General features: G+C 57.0%; 12 protein-coding genes across 12 annotated transcripts; 6 read left to right on the forward strand and 6 right to left on the reverse strand.

The window, feature by feature from the left end:
• The first annotated feature begins 1,241 nt into the window (after window positions 1-1,241).
• IWZ02DRAFT_450745 (thioredoxin-like protein) lies at window positions 1,242-2,575 on the forward strand. Its single transcript, XM_066767486.1, has 4 exons — window positions 1,242-1,767; window positions 1,829-1,848; window positions 1,913-2,359; window positions 2,462-2,575. The coding sequence occupies exons 1-4, from the start codon at window positions 1,692-1,694 to the stop codon at window positions 2,537-2,539; spliced, it is 621 nt and encodes a 206-aa protein (XP_066623093.1). The 5' UTR covers window positions 1,242-1,691; the 3' UTR covers window positions 2,540-2,575.
• A 251-nt stretch (window positions 2,576-2,826) lies between these two features.
• On the reverse strand, window positions 2,827-4,169 carry IWZ02DRAFT_518541 (concanavalin A-like lectin/glucanase domain-containing protein; the record flags this gene model as incomplete). Its single annotated transcript, XM_066770721.1, has 2 exons — window positions 3,644-4,169; window positions 2,827-3,567 (listed from the first exon to the last, which is right to left on the reverse strand). The coding sequence occupies exons 1-2, from the start codon at window positions 4,085-4,087 to the stop codon at window positions 2,827-2,829; spliced, it is 1,185 nt and encodes a 394-aa protein (XP_066623094.1). The 5' UTR covers window positions 4,088-4,169.
• Window positions 4,170-4,370: 201 nt separating this feature from the next.
• IWZ02DRAFT_450749 (Sec20-domain-containing protein) lies at window positions 4,371-6,213 on the reverse strand. Its single transcript, XM_066767487.1, has 2 exons — window positions 5,815-6,213; window positions 4,371-5,763 (listed from the first exon to the last, which is right to left on the reverse strand). Exons 1-2 carry the CDS (start codon window positions 6,144-6,146, stop codon window positions 4,731-4,733), a joined length of 1,365 nt encoding a protein of 454 aa, XP_066623095.1. The 5' UTR covers window positions 6,147-6,213; the 3' UTR covers window positions 4,371-4,730.
• On the forward strand, window positions 6,130-6,940 carry IWZ02DRAFT_257490 (mitochondrial 54S ribosomal protein mL53). The gene is made up of 3 exons (XM_066763281.1): window positions 6,130-6,355; window positions 6,406-6,681; window positions 6,753-6,940. Exons 2-3 carry the CDS (start codon window positions 6,501-6,503, stop codon window positions 6,863-6,865), a joined length of 294 nt encoding a protein of 97 aa, XP_066623096.1. The 5' UTR covers window positions 6,130-6,355; window positions 6,406-6,500; the 3' UTR covers window positions 6,866-6,940.
• A 138-nt stretch (window positions 6,941-7,078) lies between these two features.
• IWZ02DRAFT_469459 (inorganic pyrophosphatase) lies at window positions 7,079-8,171 on the reverse strand (the record flags this gene model as incomplete). Its single annotated transcript, XM_066768720.1, has 5 exons — window positions 7,079-7,220; window positions 7,273-7,356; window positions 7,409-7,752; window positions 7,806-7,925; window positions 7,989-8,171. The coding sequence occupies 5 exons, from the start codon at window positions 8,169-8,171 to the stop codon at window positions 7,079-7,081; spliced, it is 873 nt and encodes a 290-aa protein (XP_066623097.1).
• A 907-nt stretch (window positions 8,172-9,078) lies between these two features.
• IWZ02DRAFT_257532 (uncharacterized protein) lies at window positions 9,079-11,003 on the reverse strand. Its single transcript, XM_066763282.1, has 5 exons — window positions 10,266-11,003; window positions 10,145-10,214; window positions 9,711-10,084; window positions 9,281-9,650; window positions 9,079-9,218 (listed from the first exon to the last, which is right to left on the reverse strand). The coding sequence occupies exons 1-5, from the start codon at window positions 10,797-10,799 to the stop codon at window positions 9,175-9,177; spliced, it is 1,392 nt and encodes a 463-aa protein (XP_066623098.1). The 5' UTR covers window positions 10,800-11,003; the 3' UTR covers window positions 9,079-9,174.
• A 1,393-nt stretch (window positions 11,004-12,396) lies between these two features.
• IWZ02DRAFT_490307 (uncharacterized protein) lies at window positions 12,397-13,343 on the forward strand (the record flags this gene model as incomplete). The annotated part of the gene is made up of 6 exons (XM_066769655.1): window positions 12,397-12,416; window positions 12,470-12,542; window positions 12,606-12,712; window positions 12,823-12,956; window positions 13,137-13,163; window positions 13,216-13,343. 6 exons carry the CDS (start codon window positions 12,397-12,399, stop codon window positions 13,341-13,343), a joined length of 489 nt encoding a protein of 162 aa, XP_066623099.1.
• A 727-nt stretch (window positions 13,344-14,070) lies between these two features.
• Window positions 14,071-16,257, forward strand: IWZ02DRAFT_450788 (uncharacterized protein). Its single transcript, XM_066767488.1, has 2 exons — window positions 14,071-14,443; window positions 14,488-16,257. The coding sequence occupies exons 1-2, from the start codon at window positions 14,252-14,254 to the stop codon at window positions 16,042-16,044; spliced, it is 1,749 nt and encodes a 582-aa protein (XP_066623100.1). The 5' UTR covers window positions 14,071-14,251; the 3' UTR covers window positions 16,045-16,257.
• A 428-nt stretch (window positions 16,258-16,685) lies between these two features.
• On the forward strand, window positions 16,686-17,761 carry IWZ02DRAFT_257676 (uncharacterized protein). Its single transcript, XM_066763283.1, has one exon. The coding sequence runs from the start codon at window positions 16,780-16,782 to the stop codon at window positions 17,359-17,361; it is 582 nt and encodes a 193-aa protein (XP_066623101.1). The 5' UTR covers window positions 16,686-16,779; the 3' UTR covers window positions 17,362-17,761.
• Window positions 17,762-19,630: 1,869 nt separating this feature from the next.
• Window positions 19,631-21,157, reverse strand: IWZ02DRAFT_376955 (WD40-repeat-containing domain protein; the record flags this gene model as incomplete). Its single annotated transcript, XM_066764917.1, has 1 exon — window positions 19,631-21,157. One exon carries the CDS (start codon window positions 21,155-21,157, stop codon window positions 19,631-19,633), a length of 1,527 nt encoding a protein of 508 aa, XP_066623102.1.
• A 1,100-nt stretch (window positions 21,158-22,257) lies between these two features.
• IWZ02DRAFT_257717 (uncharacterized protein) lies at window positions 22,258-22,959 on the forward strand. The gene has a single exon (XM_066763284.1). The coding sequence runs from the start codon at window positions 22,416-22,418 to the stop codon at window positions 22,773-22,775; it is 360 nt and encodes a 119-aa protein (XP_066623103.1). The 5' UTR covers window positions 22,258-22,415; the 3' UTR covers window positions 22,776-22,959.
• A 2-nt stretch (window positions 22,960-22,961) lies between these two features.
• Window positions 22,962-27,302, reverse strand: IWZ02DRAFT_481683 (chitin synthase-domain-containing protein; the record flags this gene model as incomplete). The annotated part of the gene is made up of 5 exons (XM_066769129.1): window positions 26,939-27,302; window positions 24,111-26,886; window positions 23,564-24,054; window positions 23,156-23,485; window positions 22,962-23,125 (listed from the first exon to the last, which is right to left on the reverse strand). The coding sequence occupies exons 2-5, from the start codon at window positions 26,876-26,878 to the stop codon at window positions 22,962-22,964; spliced, it is 3,753 nt and encodes a 1,250-aa protein (XP_066623104.1). The 5' UTR covers window positions 26,879-26,886; window positions 26,939-27,302.
• Between the last annotated feature and the right edge of the window lie 142 nt (window positions 27,303-27,444).

The raw sequence follows: 27,444 nt of genomic DNA on the forward strand, positions 1-27,444 counted from the left end.
GCGGTACTCGTGGCTGGCTGGCTGGCTCGCTCGCTGCTTACCCGCCAGATGCTCTCTGTGCTTCTCTCAAGATAGCGATCCAGCTGGCGTCGGCATGATAGGTCCGCCACGCGGCCCCAGGCCATGGACGGATGTTTAGGTACGTGGCGCGTTTGCGCTGTCTGCTGGACTTTCCCCATCCCTTCTGGTCCTTCATCAAGTCTTGTGCTTGTCGGATTGATCGCTTTGATCACCTTGGCGTGGGAACAGGAGGAGAGCCGTTGGGCACGTAGTTGTACACACATGCCAAGAGAATTTCTGAGGCCATCTCCCTAGCCGATCACTTCTCGTGGCCCCTAGAACGCGTTGAAGTTTCGACACCGGCCGACAGAGTCAGAATCATGCGCAGAAGAAACATGTCTCTCAGCGCACGCCGCGCCGTCGCGTCTCACATCCCAGTACACCACCTAGCGCAGCAACACAACCACAGACACTGCCGGCACCTGAAAAGCCCGTCTCAACCTCGACTTCCACTGCTCCCATCCCTTCACACCACGCACTCACGCCTTCATGAGTGGCAAGCCGACGCTAACTATGCACAACTGCATCCAGCTTGCTTCCATGCAGGCGGGTACGTAGGCGGGTGGCACAAGACAGCGTGCTTCGGCCACCGGTAGCACAAGAACCTCGTGGCGTTTTCTAAGCGCTGCGCTGCGTGCGTGCGAGCGTGCGTGCCTTGTGCCCCCTCCCTTCCCTCCTCCCCGCCAATTTCGGGACGCCATGGCCGCCTTTCCGTGCCGTCGTCATTGGAAACTTTCGTGCTTCTCCCTTTGGCTTTTTTCATTCTTGTGTTCCCTGGACTGCTCCGTCGGTCTTGCATTGTGAATCAATCTTTGCTCGGCGGTTCGAGAGTGGCGCTGTGATGCAGAGTATCCATGCGGGTTTGTGACAGGGCACGAGTCATTGCGTTCACGGCTCAGGGGGAAAGAGGGACAGTTGGGTGCCGCACTTTCTGGTCTGAGCTGCAAAGACGATCATGTTGCTTTGGACTTGCTTATCATTTGCGATCTTTGACGCCAGTTTATGAAGGGCCTCATGCTGTGTTTAGCGATGGGTTCGCGCTGTGTCGTTCAAATAGAATCAAAGCAACGTCAGGGGGTTTTAGTTTTGGTTTTGCTGTTTTGGGCTAGCGGCTTGTGACAAAGTATCGCTCTGCACAGCGCCAATCGCAACGACACTTTGCTCAATTCGCATAGGTGACAACTGTAATCTATTGCGATCTATTCTTGAAATCTGAACTGACCTCTGTGATCGAATCTCCAATGATCCAATTGCTAAAGCTCGTCGCTTTTCAATGGTGTTGACTGACGAAAGTGCTTCCGAGCTGTTGCTTTTCTTCAACCGATGCTTTGCTCACTCTCGAAAGCTTAGCGATTGAACATTTGGGCAGTATTCTCTTTAAGTAGACCACAGCTTCCACATGCATTTCGTGGTGAACGTTTGATGTGGTCAGCGAGATGGACTATGCATGTTCCAGAATCGCAGCGGGATTCGAATGTCGTCATCCCGGGGTCATCCGTTATTGTTGATTACAACATGAACCATCACAGTCCACGACAAGGACGACTTCAAAAACACCTCCTCAGTGACTCTATCCAAACACTCAGTGCCCCCGGAAAGCTTCATTGGCCGACTCATACAATAAAAAACCCATGGCATTAGCTCCCAAGTTCGCCGGCCAAAAGGTCGCCGGGTCGGGCATCAAGACCGTCCACACGCTCGAGCTCTGTAAGCATTGCTCGGAGAAACTGCAGAAGAGAAGAGGTTCTAACCATGGAATGCATCGCAGATCTCGACTACGTCTGCCCCGTAAGCAAACCTCAGTCGCTCGACGCGACAACCCGCTCAACCCAGCTAACCACGCGCCCCGCAGTTCTCCAAGAAGATGTTCAACACCGTCTACGAGCACGTACTCCCGATAGTAAAGACACGCTACGCCTCGTCGCTCCAAATCATCTTCCGGCAGCAGATCCAGCCGTGGCACCCGTCCAGCACGCTGGTGCACGAGGCGGGCGCCGCGGTGCTGCGGCTGGCGCCGGACCGCTTCTACGACTTCAGCAAGGCGCTGTTCGAGCAGCAGACGGCCTTCTTCGACGTGTCGGTCGTCAACGAGACGCGCAACGCCACGTACAAGCGGCTGGCCAAGATCGCGGGCAGCGTCGGCGTCGACGAGGCGGACGTTTACGGCTTGCTCGAGATACCGGGTAAGGCGGAAGGGGATGCGTTGAATGTGGGGAACAAGGTCACGGACGATGTCAAGGTCATGGTCAAGACTAACCGGCTTGTCGGCATTCATGTGACGCCGACGGTTGTGTTCAATGTGAGATACCTTATTCTCCCTCTCTCTCTCTCTCTCTCTCTCTCTGCCCGGCCTAAACCCCCCTGGCTTCCCGCAGACCAGGTCGACTGACGAGAAATACAGGGAGTCGTTGAGAACAGCATTTCCAGCAGCTTCACCGGCGAGCAATGGGATGAGTGGCTGAAGAAGAATGTTGTTTGAGCCTCTCTCACTCTCTCTCTCTCTCTCTCTCTCTCTTACAATACCAGAAGAGCCACCCCACCCCTGCTGGGCAACTAATTTACAAAACAAAGGTCAGCAACGACATCGATCTGTCCTTTTCAGCGGGCGACGGCTTTGGTTCAAGCAAAATTTGATGTATCTATGCAATCTACGGACATGTCCTTTTCTGGCAATGCAAAGCGTGAAGGAAAATCTTGTCTCTTGTCACGTCTTGCGTCAAGACCCAGAAATGACAGGCAGCTCACTCAGCCCGACCCATCACACATTCAGAACATGAAGATCAAGCTCGCGCCCAAGGTCAGGAGCAGGACGCCGCTCTGAACAGCAAGTCCGGCTGCAAGACTCAACGGAGCCTTCGTGTGTCCACCATGATTGGGCCTCGACAGCTGCGAAGGCGAGTCAAACTCGTGGATTCCAGTCGGCAAGAGGTTCTGCACGGCGCTCGGCTTGTGTCCGATCTTGTGCTTGTGCTTGGGGTCCTCCTGCTCCTCAACCGAGTCAATCTTGTGAACTTCAAAAGGCCGCCCGTTGATGTTTTGCTTCTTCTTCTTCTTCTTCTTGTCGCCAGGCTTGTTCCTCGGATCGTCGCCATCCCGATGTTCGCCCAGCGTCTCCATGTTGCCCGCCCACCCCGAGCGGTCCACAAACTCGTAGTACTTGGAGTGATAGTCGTTCTTAACCATGACCTTGCGGACATACATCTTCCACGGCTCGTCCAGCGCTGTGACATTCACGTTGCCGCTGGCCATGGCGCCGATGCGCACGCGGGACGGCGTGTGCGGGTAGGCGGGCCCGCCGGCCGTGTCCTTGGCCGTCATGCCGCGCACCTCCACGTCGTCGAGCGACCACGCGATGCGGTCTTCGCTCCACTCGATCGAGTACTTGTGGAAGATGGGCTCGTTGTCCCACGTCGAGATCGAGGGCGCGCTGACGTCTCGCCGGGTGCCGGCGACGCCCTGCCCGGCGTAATTGATCTTGGGGAATGCCAATTCGTCGCCGTACATTTGCTGTGCGTGGTCAGTCTTGCACTTGCTCTGTTCTTCATTTCCCAACCAGGAATGGGGTTCGGGTCAGAGAACTCACCCAATTGATCTCGTCGCCGGTGTCGCTCAACAGCGTGATGGCGCTGATGGCACCCTTGCCCTTGATAGCTTTCATCTCGACATCGACGCGGCCATACCAAATATACGAGTCCAGCTCCATCGTCGGCCTATCACCTCGCCTGGCAAGCGTGAATTCGGCGCCGTCTGGCGTCCCCGTCCAGACGATACTGCCGCTTTCATCGCTGAGCGCGTTCCAGGCCTTGACCCCGCCGCTGCCGCCGCCGTGCTTGTTGTTGTTGTTAGTGGGCTTTTGCGAAAAGTCGTACGTGACTCGCCGCGGGTCGTTGAGCCCTGGCATCACGGGGCATGGGGAGGCCTGCGGAGGAGTTGGGTTGCAGGGTGGATTTAGCTGGTGTGCTGTGCTGAGGGTTGGCAGCGTGGCTAAGCCGAGCAAGGCGGCTAGCTGGAAGAGGTGGCGTTGCATAGTGATGCTGTTGTCGACCTAGAGGGAGCTGCTGTGATGAAGGAATGAAATGGAGGAGGAGAAGGAGCGGGAGAGGAACATGTTGTGTTGTAGCCAGAGCAGGCCAGGGACAGGCCTCACGGGTAGGGTAGTTGCGGAGAGAACAGTACCATTTTCAGTAAGTTGAGGAGATGGTGGTGGCGAGGGAGGGCGGAAGAGCTGGCTCGTTCCAAACCATGGTTGTTGTTTACAATCTCCTTGGCTCCGCAGTAATGTCTTGGAACTGCCGCCATGCTGGATTGTGTTGTCAAAGCCGCAAGAGAGTCACTTGTCTTGGAGAGTCGCAGGCACCGTGGGTGTCAAAGCGGAAATGGCAGCTGATGCAAGATGCTGAATGACGGGCTTCTGTGTAGTCGCAAAGACAGGGGTGAGTTTTCCTGTGGTACCCGCTTTCCATGGACGACAACGACAGCGAACCGTAGTCCACACACAGGTAAGATTTCTTGAATCTGAGGAACGGTCGAAGGAGCTGAAGAGAAGAAAAGGGACTGAGATTTCCAGAAAACGCTATGCTCTACAGCTCCAAGGCAAAACTCACAATCACAAGCACAAGAGACGCCGTGACTCCCTCCGCAAAGCATGGATGCTCTGAGAGGATCACCTCTCACAACTCATCCCGTTTCCTCTCGCCCTCGCCCTTTGCATGTGCTGCCTGTCGCTGCTGCTGCTCCGCCTCCTCCCTCGCCATACGCTCCTTCTCCTCCCCCACATCCATCATGCGCTTCTTCGGATTGCGCGGCTGATCCGACTGCTGCAGCGGCTGGCCGTCGCCGCGGCGTGGCACGTCGTCTCCCTGTCCCTGCTGAACTTGCTGCTGCTGAGCCCCAGCGGCCTCAGCCATGCGACCAACTTGCTGCGACATGCTGCCGTCGGGACTAGGGTCTTGCTCTTTCTGTTGGTGTTGTGGTCGATAGGGTTCCTGGGCCTGAGGTTCGCCCGCTTTGACGCCGACACCGCCTGCGCCTGCGCGGATGTAATGTGCTTGCTGGCCTGGTTGACGGGGTGGCGGTCTGTTTGACGCGGAAGGCTTGACAATCAAGCTCGACGACGCCGACGATGAAAAGACTGCTGGGGCAGTGGTGGTGTTGGGTGCGGAGCCCGAGAGCCCGACGGCCGCGAGTACGGCAAATACGAGCTTATAGGTGAGCTTGAGAGGCAGCCAGATAAGCCACCAGGTAGGGCCGTAAAGGAGGCGGCGGTACAGAAGCCAGACTAGTGTTGTGAGAAGTATATAAAGTGTGGTCTCAAGATACCAGGTGTCGGTCTTTTGGCTGCGAAGAAGAGTGTTGACCAGGGTCTTGGAGCTGGAGAGGAGCGTGTTGAGGTCTATATAGCGTTCGCCGAGCTCGGCGAGGGCCGCGGTGCTTTGGTCGAGTGTCTCTTGAGCGAAGCGCGAGCGTGACAGCTCTGATGTCATCAAATGGTGGGTTCGACGCAGGGCGGCAGTCACGTCGGACGAGGCGGCCGCGACGATTTCGTCCTGGGTGAGCTTCGAGTTGGCGTCGCGCCGTCGGCCTGCTGAGGGGAGTGTGTTGCCTTCTTGGATGCCGGCAAAGAGGAGCTCGCGTTCTTTCTGCTTGGCGGCTTCGGCGTTGCGTTTAGCCTGGAGTTGGGCTTTGCGGAACTGGCTGCGCGCTCTGCAGGAAATTCTTAGATCCTGATCGTCTTAAGATGCCTGGTTCTCTTACTGTTTGAGGTCTTCTCCTAACCGCGCGACCTGAATGCTCAATCGGCTCTTTTCCCGCTCTTTCTCGCTTTCCTTTGTCCCGGTACGAATTACCCGACTGCCAATAAGCTCCTCAACTTCCTGTCTGAACAATTCTAATTCCTCTTCTTGCTGCTTCAAGCTGTCGTGTATTTCGGAGCTGAGTTCAATGCGAACGTCGCCTTCGTCGCCTTCGAGCGGGGCGCTTCCGGGTTGAAACTGGAGCTTCGCGAGGCGGTGGATGAGCTGGACGGTCTGCTTGTTCTGGTCGGATAGACTGGACAAGCGCGTGGCGAGGGCTTGTGTGGTTGTCATGCTGCAGGAGCGCGGAAGAGCTGCGGACGCGGTGGACGGATTCTTAGCTGCCCAGCTGGCGATGTCATGGGCGGTCGATCGGCGGAGCGGAAAATGCCGGGCCAGCGACTCCTCCATTATTGCTGAAGGAGACGAGAGGGTCCGCGCGAACTCTAGGACAGCTTCCACGCGCCCACTGCCCGTCCAGCCGCTGCAAACCTCTTCGTCGAGTGCGTCTTTCACACTTTACTGCGTCAACTTGTGCCTGACAGTGGTGCAGAGGTCTAGAAAGGCTCTTCTTTCCCGGTCCACGCCAGCCCGCGCAGCTTCCGCATCCAGCCCGCCAAACCGAGACACGCTCGTCCAGTCGTCGAAATGATTACCCGCTATCTGACCGACGTGTCGTTGAAGTTCAATCCGTTCAGCAAGACGGGCAAGGTTGCGCGTAACTTTTTGGCGCTGCTGCCGCCGAACGCGAGGGCAGATGGCATGAAGATTGACGCGAAGCTGCTGCCGCGCTACAGCAAGGACGACACGCCACTGAGCCTCAGATTCAGTACGTCAACTACATACTCCATAGTCTTCGAGAAAATGGGCCGGATCATGGATGGCTAACAAGGGCGGCAGAGGATGGCAAAGAGATGAAGTTGGACCTTTCCAACCTTAAAATCAGAGACGTGCAGGAGGAAGTCAACCGTCATTCGCGCGGACTGGCGAGAGCAGAAGAGCTTCAGGGTTAAAAATGAACGGCGAGGCAGTCATCACGGAACTTGTGTCATCATGCATTTCACGGAGTTGTGTTGAAAAGAGCCCCCGGGCCACAGGCCCAATGGCACTACATTGTTGTGCTTTTGTCTATACCATCTCTGCAACTTCGACTATGTAGAGCCAATCAAATCGTCTCCTAAAGGGCGGCATGCGGGGTGTGGATGGCTGAGCAGGTTGACAACCGCTTACTGGGTGGGGGCACCAGAGATGAAGAACCACTTGTCGATGCTGGGGTCGATGGGAGCGGGGGAGTGGCTCTCGCCCTTGGGGATGTTGACGGAGCTGGGGTCAACGCGGTCAGGGGAGTTGGAGACGGTGGTGTTGGTTCTGTGCTGTATTAGTACCGATAATGAATGATAGCAGCGGTTCCGAAACTTACAGAGCAATGTCGCCCTTGGGGGTCTTGCCAACGATCAGGCGGTCCCAGGCCTCGGCACACTCGCGGATGACGTCCATGGCGTACCTGGTTGAGAAAAGTCAGTAAAGGACCGACTCATGCTCCCGGGGACACGTACTTCTTGTTCTTGCACTCGCCGGAGAAGGCGAACTGGTTCTCGGGCTTGCCGTCGGGGATCTTGTAGATGCGGAACCACTCGTTGGTGGCCCTCAGAAGACCGGGCAGGTGCCTCTCAACGTCCTCAATGTCGTTGAGCTTGGGAGCCAGGGGGTCGTTGACGTCGATGACAATGACCTTCCAGTCGGTCTCCTCCTCGTCGAGAAGGGCCATGACACCGAGAACCTTGACCTGCTTGACCTCACCGGGCTTGGCGACGAGCTCACCAATCTCGCAGACGTCGAGCGGGTCATTGTCACCCTTGGCCTTGGTCTCCGGGTGGACGGCGTTGGGGTCCTCCCAGGTCTGTTGTGACAATCAGCACTAGAGGTATACGCGACGATGGGCGCAAGCCGTACCTGGGGGAAGGCACCGTAGTTCCAGAGGTAACCCTTGTGGGGGAAGCAGTTGCGGACGTAGCGAAGCTTGCCCTTCTTGGTGTCCTGCTTGATGGGGTTGAGGGTCTCCTCCTTGGAGATCTGTCCGTTGCCAGGGGGGGTTAGCTGACGAAACGTGCGCAGGACAAGGGCGTTGCAACTTGCCTCCATCTTCGCATTGGTCCAGCGGGGGACCTCAACAATCATGTTGAGGACCGTCTGGGAGTCATTGGCGTAGAGGGGGAGGTCGTGGAAGGGCGAGATGGGCTGGCCATCCTTCTCAATGTAGATGCGGTGCTCAAGGGTGTTGGGAGCTCCAATCTTCCTGGCAGTGTAGGCGGGAGACATGGTGGTGGATCGAGCTGATGAGAAATGAAGGTGACCCGCGACGAGATGAGTGCGACGTTGAATTGTGGTGTCGAGTGTAGTGGGGTTGCGGGAGGTGGAGGGGTTGGGTGGATTTTTAGGCGCCGCCAGCGTTGCGAACGTCAGGGCGGGCGGTCTGCGCGAGACTGCCTGCCGGAGGCCGAGTGCGGGCGAAATCTGCAGACCACGGCTCAAAGTCCTTGCACACGGCGGGACAATGGCAGCGCACATCCAGTACGTCTTGCGAGCGCGGTTCGGATGGAGGGCTAGCTATTCAAAAAGGTTGTAGGGCGGTGTTGGACGACCGAGGTCTTGAATTCAAGTCGGAAAACCTACCTACGCCCGCCGCCTTCTGAGCATCCGATCTCCGCCGTGCCGGCACCACGTAATCTAATGCTCGCCGTGTACCAAAGTATCACATTACGTTGCCTAGTACAGCTTATGCCGTCTCCAAGTCCACTCGCCCTGTCCTCCAATGGCCGCTCTCGTGCTCGCAACAACCTCATCCGCCGTCGGACCTGGAGACCCTTCAAATCCTCCATCATATGCTTCATTCCGAACACCCGTCATGTCGAGGCCGTCGTCTGTCCAACCCCGAATCTCTCCGAATCCGATATCTGCGTACGCAGTTCCGATGAGGTTGGCATAATTGCCCATGTCAACGTCGTCTTCCAAATTCTCGCATGGGACCTCTTCAACTCCATTTCCCGACCACTGCCTTTCGTAGAAGCTCGGACGACCACGAATTGCACCCGACGCCCATCGTTGAGGCATCGAAGGGCGATAGACTTCATCTAGCTGACATGCCAGACCATCCCAGACGACCGGTAGGCTTTTAGAGACTGGACCCGCCTCCAAAGGGCTATCCCTATCTAGACAGCAATCATTGCATGCGTTTTCACAGTTGCGTAGCAATAGGCCCAGCGGCGACGAGGATCTTGGCGAAGTTGAGACTTTTGCTTTTGCATGGTCATTCTCGTTAGAATCAGCGTCGAGGAACATGGCATAGTCGGTGCGCATTTTGCTTTTCTTAACACGGCAATCAGGGACATCTCGGTCAAAGACGGGGCGACTTGGCTCATGTTGCTTGCCTGCAGTGTTCACAGCACCATCAACTTTTTCTTCCTCGGACTTAGCAGTCAGGAAACTCTCGTCCAATTGGCCATTGAATCGAGGAGATCCTTTTTCCAGTCGTGGCTCGTGTTCTGGGACCGTTGACTGATTTGATGTCGAGGGCACTAAGCGCTCAGCGATTCCCTTTGGTGTCGAGTCGCGCTCGCGATGCTCAACGTTGTGAGGAATGCCCCTTGAGTTATGAGATCTGCCACTTGTGGATCGCATGGCAACTTGGCTAGCCCGTTGAGACCTTTCGCCTTCTCCAGACGCGCCTGTGTCGCGACCAGGATGTCCACCGACCGACCCACGTGCCTTCGTACTCTGTTTGTGAGGTCGAAGCGATGACTGCATCGGTGGAAGCGGTGCGTCAGATGGCTGGTATTCCTGATGACTGGAATCCCGTACCGACTCGGACCATGGAGTGTAATAGGTGGGATCCGATGCAACTGGGTCGACAACCCGACTTCCAAATCCCAAATGCGGCTTATCGGGGAGCTCCATCGTTGGCTTCGCCGACTCGAAGCGTGTTGAAGTACGGGTTGGACATCTCTGGCGCAGGCTTGCGGACTTAGACCGATGCTCTGATGGCCTTTGTTGGATGTTCCGATGCTTGTCGGCGAGGGGGGGCCGTTTGGCACCAAAGTAAGAAGAAATTTCTTGCCCCTGGGCCTGGGTTGGGTCCTTTCTTTTTCGTTTGTTACGTGTCCCTTCTTGGGCCTGGTCCCTTGTGTCATCCTGCTTCTGCAAAAACCGCATCTCGGAAAATACCAGATCAGGTACTACGTGGGACATTAGGAGGTCTGGCGTGAGTCTGACGAGCCAAGGAATTCTTCACTCACAGCCGCGTCCTTTGACTGGCGTTGATGCTCGACCCTTTTTGAAGAGACCAATGCTTTGGTTAGGCTTCATCTGCGCACGCGTCAGTCATAGTAGACTGCACCAGACGACAGTCTACCCTACAGTCAGCCTTTCCTTGGTGACGTTTGTGGCCTGAAAGGCGTGCGCATGGTGCGATGGCCTGTCCTTTGCAGCCTTGCGCCGGGGCTTGGGCTTGGACCTCTTCTTCCCCTGCCCTTCTTTTTCCTTTTGGCGAGTTTGCTTCGCCATTTCCCTGTCACCCCCCAGTTTAGGCTCGTAGATCTCAGGTCTCGTCTTACGCCGAGGCCTACGAGCGTACAGGTCGGGGCCTTCATGTTGTTGCGGGTCGGAGGCATCAGAGGGAACTGTGGTGGGTCTGTCCTCCTCCAGAGATTGCCGCGGTGGGCGACCAACGTGGTCTGGTTTGTGCGCAGAGAGTCCTTGAACGCTGTCGAGGCGAGCCACCTGGACAAGTGAGCTGTCTGAGAAGAGGTGGTTGCATCTGCGCGTCTGGTGGGATGATGTTCTATCGTTTTGCTGGACCGGCTTTTCCCTTGCGTCGCGGCCTGGGGGCAGAGTCAAAGTTGCAGGAGGACCAGGGCCGACGGTCTCTTCTAGCCACTTGCAAACGTCCATGTACGTCGGTGGCTGCTGGCCGTGGGGGAGTCGAGCAAGCTCCAACGTTCACCGACTGTCTCCAGGAAGTGGTACAGCAGCGAGCGTATCGCAGTGGTCAGGCTAAATTGTCGTCGAGGGCATGACGGCGGCGGGGCAGGAAGCCGAAAGAGACGGGGAATGGCAATGTGGTGGCACAGCGGCAGAGGGTCTGGTCTGGCTGGCATCAAGGATGGCGATAGTACCTAGTGGCGGTATCGGGCGACAGTAGACGTGATGAAGAGGATGAAGGTGAAAAGAGAGAAGGAGGCTTCAGACACTGGAGTCAGGCGGCATGGGCTAAGGACAGAGATTTCTGGAATAGAGAAGGCAGTGGCCCAGAGAGGGTGCAGACGAGGGTGCAGCATTCCTGGTCGGGGTCCACCTCAGTCAACTAGTCCGTCCCGTCGCGCGCAGGGCTGCTTCCCATCCAGGACAGCGCAGCGCGCAGCACAGCGCAGCACAGCGGAGCGCAGAGCAGAGCAGCGCACACGTCGAAAAGCAGCGCAAATGGACCAAGGCTGGCGAAGGATGCAGACGCGCACGAATGAATGGTGTGGAGGGAGTCGAGCGGCCGCAGACGGAAGAAAGCGCACCCAGGCTTGTCGCAAAGGCCAACAGCAGGGAATCGGCATGTTCGCACGGCACACGGCACTGGGGATCCCAGATGCAGAGGCGACGATGGCGACGCGGATTGGAGGTGAGGGCGGCATGCGTAGTCAAAGGGTGTGACAGGACGGCGGTTGTATAGTGTAGTCGTTGTTCCCAGGCTCGCGGTGCTACACTGCAGCGCGTACAGGGCAGCAGGACAGTCGAGCAATGCATTTCACGATGCTGGCCTCGACAACGAGGTGCCGTCAGCTCTCGCCGTCTCAGGGCGCCCCGGGGGGGGAACCAGTGTCGACGGTGAATAATGTACTCTGCTGCCATTCCATTCAATAGGCCTTACAGGGCGAGCTTAGCTGCTAGGCCGCATGATCTTGCGAACACGGGACAGGCGCGTGGGTGGGTGTCGTCCAATGGCGCCCTCATGGACGGATGGGATGGCTTTCCCTACCGTCAGTCCCGTCGGTTCAATCAAAATTCTTCCCTTTTGTTGCTAGCCTTGCCTTGACGTGCCTACTGCCCCGCCGATTGACACGCACCGCAGCCCGCTCTCCTCTCCTCCCGCCAACACCTCAACACCTTCCCTCCTCCCACTCACCCACCCACCGACTCCTGCCACCTGACGGCTCCAAATTCCAACCCTTCGTCCACCTTCCTGCTCGTCACTGCGCTCCCGGTTCGCTCCTCCGCAACACCATACACCTCTCGTCGGTCTTTTCCAAAAGTCTGTCAAGCTCCAAGTAAGTCCCTGCCTTCCTAATCTAGCACCATGTCCCTGGCCTGGCCTGGACTGGCCTGGACTGGACCCTACTGCCCTGCCCGCCCTGCCCCGGTCCTCCCAAAACCCTCTAGAGCTCTTCGCGCCGTCGCAGTCGCCTTCGCCGTCGCGTGCGCGCGTCGTTGACTCGCCTCCCCTCTGTCGCATTGCTAACGCGACTGCCATCTGCCAGCTTCACTCCTGCCAAACATCACCATGTCCAAGCTTTTCATCGGGTAAGCTCCGTCCCAGCTCCAGAATCCAAGCCCTCCCGCTGACCATGTCACAGTGGCCTCGCCTGGCACACTGACGATGCCACCCTTCGCCAAAAGTTCGAAGAGTTCGGCCAGGTCGAAGAGGCTGTGAGTCATCAATTGCAAACGCGCGCCCCACACATGCACAAATCTGACGTGATGCCTCTCCAGGTTGTCGTCAAGGACCGCGACACTGGCCGTAGTCGCGGCTTCGGCTTTGTCCGCTTCACCCAGGAGACTGATGCCGAAACTGCCATCCAGAACATGAACAATGTCGAGTAAGTTCCGCTTTGATCCGGCAGGGCGACGGCTCCACGCTTGTCGCGACGTGCCTTGCACACCATACCTGCTCGTATCCTCAATGCGCTCTTTGCTCACCGTTGGCCAGGTTCGATGGCCGTACCATCCGCGTCGACAAGGCTTCTGAGCGCTCCGGTGGCGGCGGCGGCGGCGGCGGCAGCGGCGGCGGATTCCGCGGTGGTTATGGCGCTCCTCGTGGCGGCGGCTATGGTGGCGGCTATGGTCAGTCCTTCACTTACGTTCATTGTCCCCAGTGCGGCCAGCAGAGTCCTGCCTGCCAATGCTCCTTGCATGTCGGAGCCCAGACCTATTCTGGCTACCCCTTCGGCCCGCCGGCCCGAGCAGGCTTCTTACACGCGTCAAACAACCTCCCCAGCTTCTATTCTGACATGTCGTTTGCAGGTGGCGGCTATGCGCGCGGCCCGGGCGGTAAGCATGCAGCTCAACAACAGAGAATCGAAACGCTGACGCTCCCTCTCAGGCTACGCTCCCAACGTCCCTTCGTGGGGACCCGGTGCTGGAGGCTACGGCGGCCAGCAGCCCTACGGAGGCCAGCCTGGCTGGGACCAGGGCCAAGGTCAGGGCCAGGGTCCGCAGGGCGGCTGGTAATTGGGATTCCCCGTCCTTTTCTGCTATTTGCGTCAGACCGGCTGGTTTTATGACAAGACCACCGGAGTGATACCCACACTCTTTGCGGGCGCCGGGAGGCTCTGCCAGGGCGCAAGGACGGGCGGCTTGGATTTTGTTTACCAAGATTGATTGATTGCATGCATTGGGGGGGCTGGACGACCGGGTTCGAGGAGAGAAGATAACGAAAACCTGCATGCTCTTTGACCGCTCCCTGGATGATACCCCGAATGGATTGACGCAATCGTTGATGGGTTTTGAAGGACAGACGGCTGTTGACATGTCGTGATCACGCAGTGGTGGCCCCTTGGGCCAGGCCAGCGCCTTGGCTGCAGGCGGCATGTTACACGGTGCATGGGTCTCGCTCAGAGGGACTTGGAAGCCATGTGTGGTGAAGCAAATGGCGAGACATGGAGCTCAAAGGGCGTACAAAATGAGCTTTGGTTTGATTGGCGACAGGGGCAGGCGGACGGGCCGGTCGCTCGCGAGAGACAGCATCCGAAGAAGCTTCTTTCGGTTGGTGAGCAAGCTTAACCGGAAAATTATTTGGACCTTGCCTGGATAGCCTTTCGGCTCTTGACTTTGTGTCAACACCCACCGCAGCGAAGACCGCCAGCCAGGCCACCACGTGACAGCAAGCTGCCTACCTAGGTAGGCGCCCTGAGGTGGGTCGGATGGCAGCTCAATTCCTCAGCTTCCAAGACGGCGGTCAGCAGGCCTTCCAGCTCCATGGACCAATGTCCGTTGCGCCAAAGCTGCTTCGCCCAAGATAGCCCCCTCCCCCACCCCACCGCTGAAGCCTTATCGCCGCCGTTGGTGCTGCTTTTTCAACCTCCGCAGCGCCCAAGCTGCTCGCCTCATTTTTGTTCCTCCACCTCGCCGGCCTCACGATGAAGCACTTCAGGCTGTCGGTTGCGCCGACGCCGTCTACACGTAGCCCGTCCCCGGCCCGCCGCGCCGTCGTCTCGATTCTGTGCGCTTGCCTGGCCGTCTGGACCCTGGCCCGCCTGCATCTTTTCACGTCGACTGCCTGGCCAATCAGCAGACCGTATTTAAAACCCACGTTCTTTTCGTGGAACACTGTAAGCTATCTGTCTCAAATCCGAAATCTGCTGACATCTGCCAGATTCCAACGACGAGAAAGATATCCCTCGTGCCTTGCCATGGCGACTATCAGTGCACCAAAGTGGAGCTCCCGCTCGACTACTTTAATGGCACCACAGATGGGAAAATCAGCCTAGCCGTGGCCGTGCTTCCCGCCAAAGTCCCCATCACGGATCCACGCTATGGAGGGCCCTTGCTTGTCAATCCCGGCGGACCAGGAGGATCCGGCGTAGATCTTGTCCTCGAGACTGGCCACTCCATTCAAAACATGGTCGATTCTCCACTTGACCCCGCCGCCGCCACCACCAATGCAACCGCAGCCAAGTATTACGACATCGTTGGCTTCGACCCGCGGGGCGTCGGACACAGCTCTCCAGGAGCCCACTGCTTCGAGGCTGGCTCCATCCGCGAATCGTGGGAGCTGCGCCTGGACGCGCAGGGCATCCTGGGGAGCTCAGATGCCGTCCTCGGTCAGCGCTGGTCCATGACCAACGCGCTGGGAGACAACTGCGCTGCCACTGCCAATCAATTTGATGTCAAGCGCTATGTGTCGACCGCGTCGGTGGCGCGCGACATGATTGAGCTGGCCGAGTTGTTTGGCCAGCATCGCGAGCTGGAGAGCAAGCGCCGCATCCATCACTCGGTCAAGTGTCAGCAACTGCCTCTTCCGGCTTCTGCCACGCCTTACGTATACGAGCCCGGTGCCGAAAAGGTCCAGTTTTGGGGCTTTTCGTATGGCACACTTCTTGGCAGCACCTTTGCTTCAATGTTCCCATCAAGGGTGGGACGGCTGATGCTGGACGGCGTCGTGCACGGGTCCGACTACACCAAGGCACTCTGGTTCGACAACCTGCTGGACACAGAAAAAGAGATGGCACTCTTCTACAGCCGGTGTGCCGAAGGGGGCCCTTCGTCCTGCGAGCTGGCAACGCCAAACGCCACAGCCGCCGACATCGAAGCCACGGCGGCCGCCATCCTGGCCAACCTCTACCACAACCCGCTGCCCGTCGCGCACGAGCTCTTCCCAGAAGTCGTGACGTGGTCTGACGTGCGGCTCTTCATGTTCATGGCCCTGTACGGGCCCATGGAGGGCTTCCCCGCCATGGCCAAGATGCTGCACACGCTGCAGCAAGCCGACGCCTCGGCCCGCATGGCTGAGTACCTGTCGTCCAAGCACTTTTACACGTGTGCCACACCCCCTGGTGGTGGCAGCGACGGTGGCGGAAACGGCAACGACACCCAGGGCGCGCCCGTTGATGGAGAAGCCCTCCAGGCCATCATGTGTGGGGATGGTGACCCACAGGACTCTCTCAATATTACTGCCTTTGACAAATTTTGGCGCGAGCTTGATGCTCTGAGCCCGACGGCCGGCGCCATGTGGGCAAGACATCGCATGAATTGCGCGGGGTGGCGGATCCGTCCAGTGTACAGATTTGACGGGTCGTTTGGAGGCGAGACGGCCGCGCCTATTCTGTGGATAGGCAACACGGCGGACCCAGTGACCCCAGTTATCAAGTACGTGCCCCCTGGCATACCCTCTCCTTGTTCCCGCTTTTCCTCCCCTGATGATTCAACCTGACCATCCCTCTAACACCAAATTCCCTACAGTGCCCACAAAATGGCAGCCCTCTTCCCCGACTCTGTCGTCCTGACCCAAGAATCGCCTGGCCACACGTCGCTCGCCGCCTACAGCCCATGCACCGTGGCCGCGCTGCGCGCCTACCTGCACAACGGCACAATGCCGGCCGCCGGCACCGTGTGCCAGCCCGTCGAGATTCCGTTTGTGCGCCCGCGCCGCAGCGACAGCGAGCAGCGCACGCCGTGGGCGGCCGCGGCCGCCAGCTCAATCTCTTCTTCTGATGATGAGGCCGAAGCGAGCGAGGTGAGAGACTTGGTGCTCGCGGCTGGCGTGCGCGCGACTGACCTCGCGGTCGACGTGCATGGGTGGGACGTCGGTGAGATGGTCAGGGCGGGCGTCAACTTTCGACGAGTTAGTCGCGCGTGGAGTCATGGTCGCCATGGCCTTGGTGCCAGGGGTTTTGGAAGGGGTTTCTTTGCATAGAGTATTGTGGAGAGGAGAGAGAGAGGGGAGGGGCGCGTGTGTGATGAGAAAGAGAAGGATGTGAGGGCTACGTCCAGCGTTTCCGGCTTGTCTTTGGAGCTGGCTCTTGTGTTGGCTGGCTGGCTGGCTGGCTGGCTGGCTGGCTGACGTGCAACTCATTGAGCAAAAGTTGGCCTGCTGGCGAAGCTTCGACCGGTCTGGAGGCGGCGACGCATCATACCAAGCTCGCCTTGCCTATACGGTCAGCTCAGCATGCCATCATGGTTTTCGGCGTCCCAGCCAGCCGGCCAACCTAGAACCGTGTTCCCCCATCTGCGATGGTTGCTCATCAACACCATCATGCAAAGCAGCAGCAGCAGCGCCACCACCACTACCACAACCACCACAACCACCGCCATCAAACGTCACACCACACCACGCACAATGTCATGGTGGCTGCCCAACTTTCGGCTGGTAGCTTCACGTATGCGTTGTTGTTGCAGCGCAGCTACCCGTGTGTCTGCCTACCTGTCTCAGCTGAGCCTCAACGTCAGCCCCAACCAGGTTCTTCAAGTTCAGCTCAGGAGAAGCCGCAGCAGCCTCTCGAAGTCGACGATAACAACATCAACAAGAAGAAGGACAAAGACACACGACACACAACATACACGTATACGACAACGGCTGAACCAGAGCTCAAAACGGGCGTCTTCCGCTTTTCCTTCTTCAGCTGGCTGTGTTGCTCAGTTTGCTTGGTTCGGTTTGCTAGGTTCTGTTTGCTTGGTCTGCTTTGATTGCTTGGCTGCATCCATCACAATTTTTTTTTTTTTTTTTTCTTTTTTCCCCGGTTCTGACTGAAATCTCTCAATTCCTACACCTCCATTTCCCTTCCTTTCGACGCGTGCGCCTTCTCGTCCAAGGCGCTTGCCCGCTGCTCTTTTGAGCGACCGACGGCGCATTTTCCTCTTTGATTTGATTCGCTGCTGGCACGGTAGCGGTTGGTTGGTTGGTTGGTTGGTTGGGTTGATTGCTTGATTGGCACATCAAAGATAGGCACACATGCACGCACGCTTGAGCGGTTCTCATGTCTGGTCTGGTTTTGGATGATGACACACCATCCACCATCCATCATCCATCATGAAAGAAGGAAGGAAGGAAGAAGTAGACTTGCGAGCGCCTAACGATCTACGATTTGTCTGATTTTGTTCCTTTCTTCCTTTTTCCGGTTCGTTTGTTTATACTCGACGCTTCGTGTAGTCTCTCTCTCTCTCTCTCTCTCTCTCTCTATCTATCTCTCTCTCTCTCCACAGACAGACAGACAAACGAACGGACAGAAGGGGGGGGAAATCCACGAAGTGGAGAGTCGTACCCAGCAGAGCAGCAGCCAGGAAAGGAAGCAGTAGTACAACAACGACAACAACAACAACAACATGGCAATCAGCGAAGCGGGACGGACTGGCGAGACGAGACGAGACGAGAGGGGACACAAGGGCTTTGTTTTGATTGATCTAGATCATTTGTTCTTTCTTTGAAGCCACGCTCTGCTACCGCTATGACGGTCAAACCATGTTGTTGATTGAGAAGTCTATTCAGAGTACTCGTGCTCTTTTAAATGTGGATGGGCAGCGACGCCGCTCTCACGACTTAAAAAGTCACTCTCACCCAACACACATACACACACAGACACAGACAGACACAGACACACCAGGAAGAGGAATCAATTCACGCACGTAGCATCGGGTCATTGGCGAATAGAATGATTGGTTGGATTGAGAAAACACAAATGACGTGACGTGAGAGGTATAGAACGGGGGAAAAGTCAAAAAATCATGGAGGGAAGGAGAGGGAGGAGGGGAGAGAGAGAGAGAGAGAGAGAGAAAGAGAGAGAGAGAGAGAGAGAGAGAGAGAGAGAGAGAGAGAGAGAGAGAGAGAGAGAGAGAGAGGAAAGTAGAGTTGCGCGGCATGAAGGAAAAGCAGTGAGTACCACACAGAGGACGACTGTCTCTGTGTAAAGCCAGACGGCAGCGCCTCTTGAATTCACCCCATCTTCCTCATCATAGCTGTCCATCCATTAATCACGCCGACAGAATGAATAAGGCGAGACGGGACGGGACAGGAAGTAGATGAAAAAAGAAAAAGGTGGACAGGATAGGTCTCCATAGATGGGTGGTGGTATACTGCGCTCTCAACGTGCTACACACAACACGATGATGCCTCTCCTTCTCTCTCTCTCTCTCTCTCTCCCTCCTCCAACAAACTCACACATGCAAGTAAAAGCAGCAAAACAGCAAACCGACAAATGAACAAACAAGGCAGCAAGCGAGCAAACAAACAAACAAACAACATCAGCTCACCCCAACAACTCTCCTCTGATCTCCTCTCCCATAGCAAAGCGAAGCAAAAAATAAAAAATAAAAATAAAAAACAAAAAACAAAGAAAAAAGGTAAAAACCACACAACAGCCCGAAAACAGCAACAAAAAGCCACAGCCCGAAAAGATGTGACAAACGCGGCCAACGAACTAACTCAATCAATCAATCAATCGACCCGACGAGATGCAGAAAATGCAAAGCAAAGTGTGCCGCCAAACGTTCTTTCTCTCTTTCTATGATTCGTGCGCGCATGCCATTGGCGAACTCACTGCTGCCAAGGGCCTCCTCCTCCTCCACCTTTCATCCACTCACTTCTCTCAAACAGCGTGGTGGCTAGCTAGCTAAGTAGCTAGCTGCAACCCCACGTGTGCGTATGCTGGATGCTGGATGCTCAGTCGCACCCGTGGATAGATAGATGATGCATCGTCATGTCGTGCGTCGTTGTCGTGCTTCATGATCCCGTCGTATTCGTCTCTTCGTGTGTTTCGTATGTGTGTGGCGTCGTATGCGTCGTTCGATGATGATGATGATGATGATATTATTGGTGTGCGGGGAGGTTGAGTTGATGGGTAAGTGAATTGGAGTGGTGTTGTCCAGAGCTAGGTCGTTTGCTGCGCAGCTGATTGCCACTAGCATGTCGAGAAAAGGTAGACGGCGGCGGCGTGACAGAGGATTTGGGAACGTAGGGTCATGAGAGGCCCTCTGTACCTCTGCAGAACGCATCCCATCTCAAGTGGCGTGGTCCTTGTCACTGTTCATACCAGGAGCTCTCCCAAACCCATCCCTCGCCGCCGTCTCTGCGTCTCGGTGAGTCTGACCCGCGTCTCGCCCTCCATGCGATGTTCCTCGATCCACTCCAACGGTACGGTCCGGTACCTCTCCCTGTCCCTGCTCTTTTCCCTCTTTTGGTGGGTACGCAACGGCACGACTCTAGCCATACGTCCACGGCGACAAGCACCACCGCCGCCGGCTTTTGCGCTGCCACCATTCTGCGGCTGCACTTGGCCTTGCTTCTGTCGGAACTCGTGATGCACCGCCGCCGGCGATGACGAGCGCGCCATGGAAAACTGCTCAGCTTCGCCCCATCCAATGCGCTCAAACTCCATGATTCCGCCAAACTTGGCGTCGGCGTTGGCGACGAAGAAGCTCGACCCGTCAGGAACCCAGCTGACGCCTGCGACGGCGCCGAAAAAGTCTATCTTTTGGCTCTTTTGGAAGCTCACTGCGTCAATGACACTGACCACATCGTCCGCCTCGGCAGCCAGCAGCACGCGCCGGCCGCCGCCGACGGGAGAAAAGTGCAAACTGCGCGGGCATGCCATGCTCGAGGTGAACCACGTCAGGGGCTGCGACCAATTGCGCGCATCCCAGATAGCGATCGTCGAGTCCTGAGCGCCTGTCGCAACGTGTATTCCGTCGTCGGCCCAATCGCACGCAAATGCGTGGTCGCCGTGGACGCGGGGCAGGCGCTGCAGAATGGTGCCAGAGTCAGCATCGGTGATGAGGCCTTCCTCAAAATCACCGACAACGACGCGGAGGCGAGCATCCGGGGCAGTTGCGGCGCAATTGATGGCTTCCTCGTACGTTTGCGTGGCGGTGAGGGTGGCGGTATTACAGTCAAGGAGTCGCAAGCGGCAGTCGTTGGACGAAAGGGCGGCCGTGGGAACAGAGCCAGCGGCGCGGGAGGGGAAGATGTGTACGTGGTTCGTGATGCCATTGGCATTGTGTGTAATAAAGCCCTGAGTGGGCTTGGTTCCCTGTATGGCAGAGAGCGACGTCAGGGCGAATTCACCGTGGAAGCCGCCAGCAATAAGGAGATTGTCCGCAGCCGAGGTGGCCATGGAGGTTATATCAAATGTTGCCGAGTGCAGCGGGGAAAAAGACGTCCGTGCAAGGTCCATGACACAGTTGGTCGACTGACCAACGGAATCGGTGCGCATTATGCGCGAGCGGCCGGCATAATATATATCTTGGCGCGAGGTTGCAGAAACGAGGTTGCGGAGCTGAAAGTGGGCGATGAGGGCGTGGTGGTTGGTGTTCATCCTCCGAAAGTCGACATATCTCTCGGTGCCTCGTAGCCGCGAAGCCGTCCCTCCATGCATGAAGCTCTGTCCTGTGAGATGGTAGAGGCCAGACCTGGCATTCCTGGCGTGCTCCCGGGTGGTTTCGAGCTTGTCCCAATTGATACCCTGCAGATCGTGGCTGTTGCCCCGCAGATCATCCCTCGTGATGCTCCTTGGCCGTTGCGAATATCTGAGTCTTGAAGCCTCGGAGCCGACCATTGGCAAATTGCGGTATTCCTTGAGCTGGGAAAGCACCCTCCAGTGTTCGACAAATCTGCAAATGTCAGGTTTAAATGAATAGTCGTCGATTGACGGCGTGTTGGCCTCAATGTCAAAGTATTGCGGAACCGAGAAAAGAGCGTTTCCCAGACTGGACATGGTGGCGGTCCCAGCTTCTTCTGCGTCGTTGCTGGCGCTGTTAGGCATGGCGGGCGTGCTGGCTGATTCCATCAAGGCGGTTGTATTTTGGGACTGCCACGAGGCATTTTCGTCAATGTTGTCGTCGACTGTGGGCTGCGCGGGGCCTGTTGGAGCGGGCGGAGCAAAGTGCGGTGCGGCGCCTGATGCCAAGTGGGCGTGGGTTTGCGGGATCCAGGCGGCGTCTTCCATGTCTGAATCGTCATCCTGGGGCGGCATGTCCAGAGGGACGTCGACGTCGGGGTCCTCCTGAGAGGCAAGCAGCATGGCAGAGTGCGAAGACTGGTGGGTCAGACGGTGGAGGAGCAGAGGCGAGTCGGCGACCGAGGAGGGGTCATCGGGCGAGGCAGTTGAAGGTGGGAATTGGTCCGCGACAGAAGAGGCATGGCCAAGGGGTGCCATTTGGAGGCGTGAGGTAGAAATATTGAGAGGGGGCTAGAAATGGAGATGCGAAGAAGTCAACAACGGCGTATGTGCAGGAGGGCTCTCGGATGGCAGGCACGAAAGGCGGTTGGCTATGTACAGTAGAGAGAGCGAGGGGTGTTGCGTTAGTCGTCTGCCAGGACGGCAGGGTGCATGGCAAGAGGAGGGTGGGAGGTTGATGCGGAGAGGGTGTCTCGGAGGGGCACAGGCCTCGTGCAGGCAACGGTAGGGGAAGCGGAGGTGGTGATACAGGGTACAGGATGAAGCGATCATGGACGCATGAGGGACGGAGGATGCTGGGATGGATGCGAAGTGATGATGGGCGAGGTGGAGGTGCGAAGATGGGCTGCGCTGCGCTGCTCTGCCCTGCGCTGCGCTGCTCTGCCCTGCCCTGGAGCGATGGATGGATGGGGGCGGCGGCTGCGCGGGCTGGCGCGCGACCTTAACCGACGGTGGGAAGGCAAGGCGGGGGGGGAGGGGCTCCTCTACTGCTGCTGCTGAAGACTTTCTCTCACCACCTCCTCTCGTCGACTCGTCGACGACACACAGCCATCGCGTGGCCAGCTGGCTAGCTAGCTCGGGCCTCAGTCGTCTCCCTCTTTCAGCCGTTAGCTTGGCCTCGGCCGTGTGTCATGGCATGGCGGGCCAAACGGCTGCATGTGTGTGCAACCACGTCGTCCTCGCTCTTCTTCCGAACGCGTCCACCGGCATCGTCTGCTTCCAGTCGCCTGCATATCTCCCCCCGGCCGGCATGCCCCTTTACAGCTTTTGTTGGCTCTCTCTCTCTCCATTACTGATGCGTCCCCAGATTATCTGCCTGACCTCCGCTGCCGTCTCTCTCTACCTGCACGAAATATGGACATTGGGACAAGCAATGCATATCAACACCATGCCCAGCCCCTGCATGCCCGAGTTGCGCTACGCCCTCTTCATTCAACCCTCCACCCGTCAGCTCGGCGCCCCCCGTTCGTGTCATCCGTGTGACCGCCCACGTTGATGCACTCTTCTACGCTTCAAGTCGGACCATGCCTCCTATACCCCTGTTGCCCAATCACCCTCGCTCAAATGCAACAAACAGCCGCCTTGTGCCACGGCAAAAACGAAATGCCATGGAAAGAAAATACAACTCCCCCTCTCCTGTTCAAATCAGAGCATCAAATGCGCCACCATGCACCCCTTCTACTCAATCGTACCCCTGCTGCTGCTGCTGCTGCTGCTGCTGCTGCCACTGCGACTGTTGCTGTTGTGCCGACGCCCAGCCCGCCGAACTCGTCTGCTGCGTCCATCCGGCCGTGGATCCTTTGAGCCGTCGTTCTGCCGCCAAATTTTGTGAGCATCCTTTTTTGCCTGCGAAAATATGAGAGAATCAATGCTTACCCGCCTCAAAGTCTGTCCACCGCTTCATTGTAATCTTGCTGCTGTCAAACTCGCCTTCGTACTCAATGCCCGCCTTCTTCGTCTTCTCTCCCGCCGTCTTGCGCGTGTCACCCCAGCTGAAGTCGTCAAACTTCCAGTAGGCGTACGTCGGGAGCACGAAGTTCCAGATGGGCAGTGAGACCAAGTAGATCATCATCCATGCCACGTAAGACCAGCGGTGAGCCGTGAGAACAATCAGGACGGCCGGCAGACCGAGAATCAGGGCCAGCAGCACCAGCGGGATTGTCGGCACTTCGGTGTGGTTGATGGCCGCCATGATGGCCGCCACGACTGGACTCTGTCAGCATGTTGCATCTTCCAAAATTGCAAGGAAAAAAAAAAAAAAAAAAAAAAAAAAAAAAAACTCACTCAAGTAAATGGTAAAGGAAATGGCCGCCGGCAGCACCAGCGTGCCGACTAACTCAATGAAGACGACGAATTGCATGCTAAAGCAAAACGTCCCACACAGGTCTCGCACAAGCACGAGCTCCATCAAGTTGTGGACGGTGCTGTTGATCCATCGTCGCCGTTGCGAGAGCAAAACCTTGAACTCGTCGGGAACCGTCGTCTTGCATACCGCCTGGGGCACAAACACCTGCTTGCGTTTGGGAAACGTCTTGAGCATCAACGTCGACAGATAACGGTCTTCACCGAGAAGAAGCAAGTTCTTCTTGTGCAGCGTGTCCACCACGTTCTCCGAATAGTGCTCGACCACGTCGGGATTTGCCAGGATTGGCACCCAGTAGTTCTGCCCGCCCTTGGGCGCCTTGATCCGGTACATGCAGAAGCATCCAGGGAGACATGTGACACCGCCAAACACGGATTCGAACGACTTGGCCTGGTGATGAGAGATGAAGTACCTGTTGCTCGTTAGGGAAATTTGCGGGCCTCAAAAAAGCACAGGCCGCACACTTACTCGAACACTTGAATCATCGACACCCAAGATTGTCGTTTGTTGGCGATCTTGGTTTCACCGCAAAGGCCCATAATTTCAGGGTCTTTGACCATGGCGGAGATCATGTGTGTCAGGCTGTCGGGGAACACCTTCGTATCGGCATCCACCATGAGCACCGTTTCGTAAAAGTCGGGCGAAATGCCCGTAATTTTCCAAATGCCGTTGAACATTTCGTACTCGAGCTCCGTCATACGCTCGTCAAACATGACCTTTTGGAGAAACGACATGAGGATGATTTGGCTGTCGCGCTTGCCGCGATTGCCCGGCTTCGCCTTGTTGGCTTCGTCTGGAGTTCCGCACTTGACCACCACCACCATTGGCACGCGTTGCTGCTTCTCGTGCGGCACGCGCGAATCGTGGCCGTAATCGTAAAACCCAGAGTAAATCTTGGCCATGTTGTGTCGCTTGGAGCCGCTTGCGACGGCGACGTACGAGTACGGCTGGACCTCTTCGGGAAGAATCGCGTGGTCCTTCATCATGCCAAGGCACACGTCCGGGGTCGACAGCTTCTCGCCCTTGCCCTTGATGATACCGTCGCAGATGACGAGAATCAGCTTGTGGCTGTTCGGATATTCTGTGGTGGCAATCGAATCGAGCGTCGACCGTATTCCCTCCTCGCCTTCAGAATAGCAAGTCACCAGACAGATTGCGTGCGCTAGAGGGTAACCGAACGGCTGCCACTCTGCAGGGGGTTGTGGCACAACAGCCTCGTGTATGAAGCCAGCAGGGCCGGAACCTTCCGAATCGCCCATGTAGCTAGTGTTCCTCTGGTCTGAAGCCGGCGGCGCCATCAAGCTGACACGACTGTCGCTGCCGGGCCTGCTCGAGTCGTAGCCGACTGTGAGCTCGCTGCGATTTCCGCCGCGAAATGCAGGCTGCATGAGCCGCGCAGACGAGCTCTGGCTGGCCATGGTTGTAGGCGCCGGGCGGGATTTGCGAGAGTCGATTGCATAAGGGCTGGTGAAGCGCGAGGTGTTGGGCAAAAACCTGCTTCCGCGCTTACTGTTGCGATCTGGCGATGGCTGTGCAGCATCAATCAACTTTGGCGGCGGACGGTAAATGTCTTCGGCCCAGTCTTCGATTTCCTGCTTCCTCTTCTTCGAGTCGACGCCAAGGCTTGACCTATCAGCAGCATACTTTTTGGAGAAGAACCACTGGAACCACAAAGCAAGGACGAACTTGGCAACCACGATGGACAAGATAAAGGCCAATGAAACGTAAAGGACAACCTTGGAGGCAATGCAGCCAATGGTTTCCGTGTCAATCGAGCCTACTTTGATGGTCTCGGTGAGGCAGAGGGCAATCTTCCTGTCCTCTGATGAAGTAAATGAACGAGTGGCGTCAATTCCACGCAGGTCGGTGTTGTTGCGGATCTCGTCAAACTTGGTTGGATACGACACTTGGGTCTTGTTGAACCAGTCCAGCAGATTGAGGTCGAGAACGTCGCCGTTGTATACCATCAGGTTGCGACTTGAATTCTTGACGTCTTCCCAGGTAAAGTAGACATCTCCGCTGCTCCTGAGAGAATAAAAGGCATCTCTTCCGTTGGATCCTGTATGACAAGCATAGCCCGAATAATAGGGAGTCGTGAAGTTTGGCTTGGAAGATCCGTCTTGGTTGAAGGTGTTGCAGGGAAAATACCACGCGAGCTCGGAGCCGTCGTTTTGGGTCGGCACATCCGAGTCTGGAGCGGCTGTAATCAATCCTTTGCAGTGACCGTTGACGTTTTGAAACAAAAAACTGCCGTCTTGACCGCCAAACTTTTCCGGCAAATCAAACAGGACATTGGTGTTGGCAGGAATGCCAATTGCAGCCGGGTGGCGCGATTCCGAAAGATCGTAGGCTTGGCCGTGGAAAATCATGTACCCTCTGTCGACTTTGTTGACGCGCAGTCGCATGGGGCCGCCATTAGGACACACGGTCTGTGTGAAACCAAAAGTCAAGAATCCGACGAATGCGCAAATGAGCAAGATGATGCTGATGAGACCAATCTTTTCGCGCCACGCCTGTTGTTGGGCCTTCGCGGGCTTGCCCAAGACTTTAAGACAGCAATTCGGGCACCAGAAGGTAATGATGGCGCAGTAAATACTCCACAAACTTGGCGGTCTTGCTCCTTCGAGGGCGCGCCTGCGAGCCTTTTCTTCTGCAGTCTCCTGGTGGGACCTCTTTCGCGATCGCTTCTCGAGTCTTCGTTCGCTGGGATGTCGCTTGTGGATTTTGGGGGACTTTTCATTGTAACTGTTGCCGGAGCTCGTGTGTTGGACTCTGGGGTGGAGATTCTTGATTTCGGTACTCCCAGAGCTCGCCGTCTCAGCGTCGTCAGTGGTTTGAATCAGAGGATCGATCCCGGTGGTCGAAGGCTGAACATCCATATGCTGGGCATGTTGGCGATAGTAATAGTTTGGGTGGTCTCGATCAATGCGACTGCGCTCAGGACGGACCAGGCTCTTTTTCTGGCGCAGCTCAGTTGCGGGTAGCACCATTGGATCGTGCTCGGTGTGGGTGGGAGTGCGGGGTGAAGAGGGTGAGTGATGGTGGTGGTGGCGGGGTTGGTCTCTCCAGGATCTGGAAGGGCGCGATTCGTGAGAAGGGCGAGCGTCAATGTCTGAAGGTCTGCGACGCCTGGAGGAAGTTTCGCGGTGAGACGATCTCGTGTGCGAAGGGCGGCGCGAGTGGGTATGGTCGCGGCGCCTGGGCGAGGAGGGCTGGGACCTGTGCGGTGCCGACATGTTGCCTCCTGGCGACGATTAGCTGGCATTCCTCAAGGCTGGGCGAAACAAATCACTGACGACGGGACCAAGCTGGTCCGTTGGGCACGGGCGGCCGGAGGATGGAAGAGAGGGGACGTGTGGTGTTGGAGGAGTTAGTCTGCCAGTCGGGCGTTGACGAAACGAGGGACGGTCGACTGGGTAGCAGCGGCGGGCGAGGTGTTTGGAGTGCACGGTAATGGTGGTGGGCCGGGGAGATGCAGATTGTTGCGTCAAGCCGGCGACGGAATTCTGGTAGCGAGCGAGGGCGTCGCACAGCAGCACAGACAGAGGTGTCGTCGACAGCAGCAGCGTGGGGAGGAGAAGCCAGTACAGAAAGAAAGGCGGATGGTTGGGTGTGTGGGTTGGTGGAAGTGAGGGTGGTTGGATCAACGGACGGCCGGGGATTGCCCTGGTCGCGACGATTGACAGCAGCTGACGGTACTTTTTTAGCTTGACCAGGAGCCAGGGCAGGGTCAAGGGCATGGGCATGGGCATGGGCATGGATGGCTTCATCAACAACTTAGGTTTAGCTTCTAGGTTCGGTT

Source organism: Phyllosticta citriasiana, assembly GCF_038021145.1.
Source record: "Phyllosticta citriasiana strain CBS 120426 chromosome Unknown IWZ02scaffold_6, whole genome shotgun sequence".
Lineage (NCBI taxonomy): Eukaryota > Fungi > Ascomycota > Dothideomycetes > Botryosphaeriales > Phyllostictaceae > Phyllosticta > Phyllosticta citriasiana.

Bases quoted from the DNA above. Each gene is read 5' to 3' on its own strand.
- IWZ02DRAFT_450745 (XM_066767486.1), top strand. From the start codon at position 1,692: ATGGCATTAGCTCCCAAGTTCGCCGGCCAAAAGGTCGCCGGGTCGGGC. The intron at 1,768-1,828 runs GTAAGCATTGCT...AATGCATCGCAG, and splicing joins CGTCCACACGCTCGAGCTCT to ATCTCGACTACGTCTGCCCC. The intron at 1,849-1,912 runs GTAAGCAAACCT...CGCGCCCCGCAG, and splicing joins ATCTCGACTACGTCTGCCCC to TTCTCCAAGAAGATGTTCAA.
- IWZ02DRAFT_450749 (XM_066767487.1), bottom strand. From the start codon at position 6,146: ATGACAACCACACAAGCCCTCGCCACGCGCTTGTCCAGTCTATCCGAC. The intron at 5,764-5,814 runs GTAAGAGAACCA...AATTTCCTGCAG, and splicing joins TTAGGAGAAGACCTCAAACA to AGCGCGCAGCCAGTTCCGCA.
- IWZ02DRAFT_257717 (XM_066763284.1), top strand. From the start codon at position 22,416: ATGGCGGGCCAAACGGCTGCATGTGTGTGCAACCACGTCGTCCTCGCT.
- IWZ02DRAFT_257532 (XM_066763282.1), bottom strand. From the start codon at position 10,799: ATGGACGTTTGCAAGTGGCTAGAAGAGACCGTCGGCCCTGGTCCTCCT. The intron at 10,085-10,144 runs GTGAGTGAAGAA...TGTCCCACGTAG, and splicing joins GCCAGTCAAAGGACGCGGCT to TACCTGATCTGGTATTTTCC. The intron at 9,651-9,710 runs GTACGGGATTCC...CCACCGATGCAG, and splicing joins ACACTCCATGGTCCGAGTCG to TCATCGCTTCGACCTCACAA.
- IWZ02DRAFT_450788 (XM_066767488.1), top strand. From the start codon at position 14,252: ATGAAGCACTTCAGGCTGTCGGTTGCGCCGACGCCGTCTACACGTAGC. The intron at 14,444-14,487 runs GTAAGCTATCTG...GACATCTGCCAG, and splicing joins CGTTCTTTTCGTGGAACACT to ATTCCAACGACGAGAAAGAT.
- IWZ02DRAFT_257490 (XM_066763281.1), top strand. From the start codon at position 6,501: ATGATTACCCGCTATCTGACCGACGTGTCGTTGAAGTTCAATCCGTTC. The intron at 6,682-6,752 runs GTACGTCAACTA...CAAGGGCGGCAG, and splicing joins GCCACTGAGCCTCAGATTCA to AGGATGGCAAAGAGATGAAG.
- IWZ02DRAFT_257676 (XM_066763283.1), top strand. From the start codon at position 16,780: ATGCCATCATGGTTTTCGGCGTCCCAGCCAGCCGGCCAACCTAGAACC.